Here is a 5,077-nt window from a genome sequence, read left to right as displayed (position 1 = left end):
GGTTCAAGTCGGGTTCGGTTCAGGTCAATAATTTACGAGTTACATTCGAGTTGGGTTATCTCCAGGTCAGTTCATGTTCGGGTTCATGTCTCACATACTCGGGTCAACTCGGGTCTAAGGTTGGTTTCAGGTCGAGTCAGGTCAGGTTGGGTCACCATTTTTTCGAGTTCAGATGGTTCGGTTAATAATCGGATTTGAGTCGATATTTCGAGTCGGGTCAACTTTTGACAGCTCTAGTATCAAGTATCAAGTATCAAATGTAAAAGTTACTTGGACTCGAGAGATTAGATTTTGTAAAACCACCTTACAATGATAAAATATAAAGAGATTTTGTAAATATACTTGGACACAAGGTCCTGTATGGTTTTTTTCGCGCAAAACCCCATGGCTTATGTTCAATCAATTTTTGTTACGACAATACAAAGCATGGTATTGCAAAAACTGGAAGGTCATACGGAGTATGATATATCATCACAACTCTTCATCCTTTCAGTATCATTATAAATAGTTACATTCGGTCATTCATCACCGCAAGAGATTACATATCACATTATAGACACAGAATAGGGATGATCTCAATCATTCTCTTGCCCATTTTTATTACACCTTTTCATCATTATATGGTAAACTATGAATAACAGGATACAGAGGTATGTTACACAGTTCCACTTCCATATGTCTTCAAATTGGTGGAGCTCCACTGCACTGTAAAAGTGTTGTGTAATGGCTATAGAGGACCACCATACCATTTCCTCAGCTACCTGTTCAGGCAAGTATTTTATGATGATTCCACGGTATTACTTTACTTTTTCAATGAGCAGTCTTATGATGATGAATGTACAGAATCATTCTCGACTTTCCAGCACGCTCTTGCAGCTACGTGCTTTTGTTATTCCTGAAACCGACCAACAAAAAATTCAAAATCTACAAGAATATGAATGATAACATTTGTGTTTTATATGAAGACATTAACACTTGTTATACCAATTTATTGTATGTAGTTGCATTGTAATCCAACCATATTTAACCTGTTGGATAGATATGTCCGTTTCATTTCAAATGGAGGCAATGTATCAATTCTTAGGTTCACTGCGTTTCAAGGATCAAATTGGCAACAGGTTCTCAGTAATAGCAGGATTAAGGGCTTAAGGCAACATAGAAATAGCATCTCCAATCCCTGCCACAGGCAGAAGTATTAGGGGGTAATGTTAATGAACACTTCCATAGGGCAGGGCACGGAAGGTGCTATAAACTTGGGTTCTGCTCCTGCTTAGACGAGGGTAGAGGTTATATTTATTGTTGAAGAGAGCCTTTGATTGACTAAGGTTTATATAAAAAATCAAGCATATATTCACGCGTGAAAGATATTAGCTTGCGTAATTTTGCTTAATGCCTCATCCAGGAAGTTTTTACATATGCATCACCTTTCAAACTGACCATGCTAATATTTCTAGCTATCAGACAAGGAACCATTAGTCATAATTGGGTCTAATAAGGAAATCATCTTTTCCTCAGTTTCATACTTGTATAAGTCCTAAAGCATGACCCTTTGACACTTTCTTCTGGACAGCATAATGCCAAGACTAGTCAAAAGAGCCGCGACCATGAACACCATCTCACATTGACGATTTTGTTTCAAAGTTTTCCTTTCTTATTTCCTTTTCCTTGTTCTGTTTTTTTTTCTTTTCATGATTTTCTCTTGGGAGGGTTGGTGGAGAAAGAGATGAAAAGTGACTGACCAGTCTCATGTATAAAGCTCTATCAATCTAAGCACTAGCCTAAAAATCTGGTTATCTTGTTATATACTAAACCAAAGCTGTGGACTTGGCATTTGAACACAAAGTAACCAGCTCACAGACCTAGCACTTGCGCAGTTCAACTGTAACAAACACGACAAACACATGTCGCCGAAGTTTCTGGACTCACAATTCAGCTATTGTACTTAAAAGAAATGACTCCAAAACAATCTATCTAGAGCAGATTAAAGTGAGAAAGATACCGTGTGTCTGGTTCATGTTCCACGAAGGGCACGCACACGTTCCTGAATAAGCTTCCTCTCCCAATCTGATATATCCTCAAAAGCATGCTCCGGAAGATTCTCGAATGGCTCCTTCCAAGGGTCATTTTTAGCAAGATCATAAGTAGCTCCGCGTATTGCTTTTTTATTGGGTCCACAAGGTCGTTTTGAAGTAAGTCCATCATATGCCTCTTTAAGCTGCTCCACAAGACCACAACCATGCAACACCAACGTATAATTTAGTAAAAATCTTAGCTGGTTACTAAACTAAACAAGTCCCCCATCATCACTGTCACAAACAGAAAAGTTTGAATTCTGATCTTGTTTTTCCTTTTGAGTCATGTTATAGTTCAAACATTAAACATTTTTACTAGCTAAGGCAACAAAGTTTGAAGTTGAGGACTTACATTCATGCCACAAAACCAGAACATATAGGTGATTGCAACAGCAGGAGCTCTGCCAAGTCCAGCAGTACAATGAACATATACCCTTCCTTTCCCCTCTGAAATGGCCCACTCCAATGACGAAACAGCTCTGGGAAGCATGGTTCTCAGTGAATCTGGATCAAAATCTTTGGCCTAGTAATACATAAGAGAAAAGAGTCAAGAAGTCTAAAAGAGAGTATTTCGACTCCCTTGCCAATTCACAAGATATACAACAGAGGAGCTGAGAATAGGATATTCTTACAGGCTTTCTCATATGACAAATCCCAATCTGTTCACATTGTTTCAATATGGAATCAAAGTCAATCCCCCAATATTCAATGTCCTTGTCCTGTTGCAGGTTCAAAATGTATGCTACATTTTCATTTAACTTCAGGTGCTCAATATCTTCTGGCTTTTGAGGCTGTGAGCCCACAATTAAGTTATCAAGTATCAGAGTGTAGTTCATTCCTAAATGACCAAACATAGATATGCAATTATGTTACCATCTCTTATAAAATTCAAGTAAACAACAGCTAGAACTTTTTTTTTAGCAAGTGAGACAAGTCCATTACAAAAAATTATAGATGTACATCATAGGCCAAAGCACTAGACCAAACCATATTTATAGTCAAAAGTTATTGAATAACAAAATGCTCTTCCAAAAGCATAGATGTGGTATCATTCCCATAGACAAGTCACCAAACTCAGTGGCATATTGATATCATGGTGATTATTTCTATCAAGAACAATACAGTTGGAAACAGAATTTTTTTAGCAATGTTGATGATACATGTTTCATTTCCTAATTGCTTCTAGACAAAGTCCTTCCAAGATATACCAACGAAATGACCGTGACATATGCATCATGCATTTTACCTTAGCAGGGAAGAGATATAGTTCTTAGTCATTTTAATGATACAAAAATGCACTGATTTTCCACAAAGTTTCTCTCAGTTGGGGCGGTACTTCTAATAATTTATCTTGGGACGTGTTTTATTTGGCAGTTACTGGATGAATTCCATTGGATGGTTTACCTTTTATTTAGATCGAAAGCACATCTCAATATCACATAACGGCACATAAAGTTTCACAACCTAATGAGTCTTCCACTTATTTGAGGAGATGTTATTAAATTATCTATGGTTAACCTCATATAGACAATTGCTTTTGAACCCCCCTACCCTGTCTTTTCACCTTTAACTTGCTTTTTGTCGAAAGATTAATGAACCAATTAGTCCAATTAGTTCCATTACATCCTCGACGCTAAATGAATTTTTTATGCCAATATGATAAGCATGATCAATTAAACTAATATAATCATAAAGTAGCTTTCTTTGCCACAAAGCTCAAACATAATCAATTAAATGAAAGCATAAAAGGAAAAAGAAAGCCACGCTACATGTATCCTAACAAAATCAAATCAATGTCAATATTAACCCAAATGCCTTCAAAGAGATTGCCAACATTGATAGACGTTGGTTTCAACTGACCCTTAATCTTAAAGGCAACAAACATGCAATATGGAGTACTCCATTCATCATATATACTTCGTAAAACGAGTACAAATTACACTATCAACTGTGACTATATTTACGGAGTAACTATTAAGTGCAAACAAATCCATTAATTATCTTCATAATGTCCAATGTAATTCAAAGCTACAAAGTAATTAACTTTGGTTCCATTAGAAAGTCACACCAATACATCATAAGGCAAAAGGTTCTAAGAGGTGGCAATGAGATATTATTCTAACCCCACTTAACAATATGATCATAAGACATTAATCTATTAAATCACCCCACTAATGAAGCTGAAGAAATACAAATCAAAGATAATGCTTCTACTTTTTGCAATCCATAATTAAAAAATTCACAATAAAAACCAATGAATCTGAATTTTCATCAACTCTTTATCAAATTTAACAAGAACCCAGATCAAATTTGGGCAAATCAAATCATATCAAACCCACAATTGATAATCTTAATAATAACATGATTTATACAAAATTAAATCAAGATATAAAATTAGAAACTGACCAAGTTCATGATGATATTCATATGGGTTCTTCATCATATTCTTCATGGCAATATTATACTCTTCCATCCTACTTTTCTTGGGAATTGTGATGGAATTACTTGAGGGTTTTTCTTCATTCTCATTACCAGATAATTTGCAGCAAATCCCAGATTTTACAGTAGCAGGAAAACTGAAATTGGTGATTAATTTTTTGCTTCGGATGCCATTTTCAAGTGAAAATTTTGTGGGTAATAAAGATAAGCAAGCTTTTCCAAGAGCTTCCTCCATTCCACTCTCACTCTACTGTAGATCTTCTGGGCAGAAAAGTTTTCTTTTTTCGTTCTTTTTTTTTTGGTCACTTTATCCAAACTTTACGTGATCCGAAATTGAAAACTGGACCTGGTCAATTTGTGGTTCGGTTCAGATTGGTGAATGTGGTTCAATAGATAGCCAGCCTTAGCCTTAGAAAGGAATTGGGCTTTGTTGTGCAATGTTTTCAATTGTGCCATTGTCACCCATTTGGGGGTATTTGGTAGTATTTTACTTAGCAAGTTAGCATTATAGCTAGGGAAACATTGGGTACCCGGTATCGTGTCAAAAGTCCATTCTTTTTTCAGTA

At 36.1% G+C, this 5,077-nt stretch overlaps 1 protein-coding gene across 1 annotated transcript; it reads right to left on the bottom strand.

Moving 5' to 3' along the window:
• Positions 1-452: 452 nt before the first annotated feature.
• LOC110733557 (phosphoglucan phosphatase LSF2, chloroplastic-like) lies at positions 453-5,077 on the bottom strand. The gene is made up of 5 exons (XM_021913620.1): positions 4,479-5,077; positions 2,705-2,910; positions 2,425-2,595; positions 2,000-2,215; positions 453-895 (listed from the first exon to the last, which is right to left on the bottom strand). The coding sequence occupies exons 1-4, from the start codon at positions 4,744-4,746 to the stop codon at positions 2,012-2,014; spliced, it is 849 nt and encodes a 282-aa protein (XP_021769312.1). The 5' UTR covers positions 4,747-5,077; the 3' UTR covers positions 453-895; positions 2,000-2,011.

Source organism: Chenopodium quinoa, unplaced genomic scaffold (genome assembly GCF_001683475.1).
Source record: "Chenopodium quinoa cultivar QQ74 unplaced genomic scaffold, ASM168347v1, whole genome shotgun sequence".
NCBI classification, from domain to species: domain Eukaryota; kingdom Viridiplantae; phylum Streptophyta; class Magnoliopsida; order Caryophyllales; family Amaranthaceae; genus Chenopodium; species Chenopodium quinoa.
Note: the sequence above shows the minus strand (reverse complement) of the source record. Positions and strands in the feature narration are given on the sequence as shown.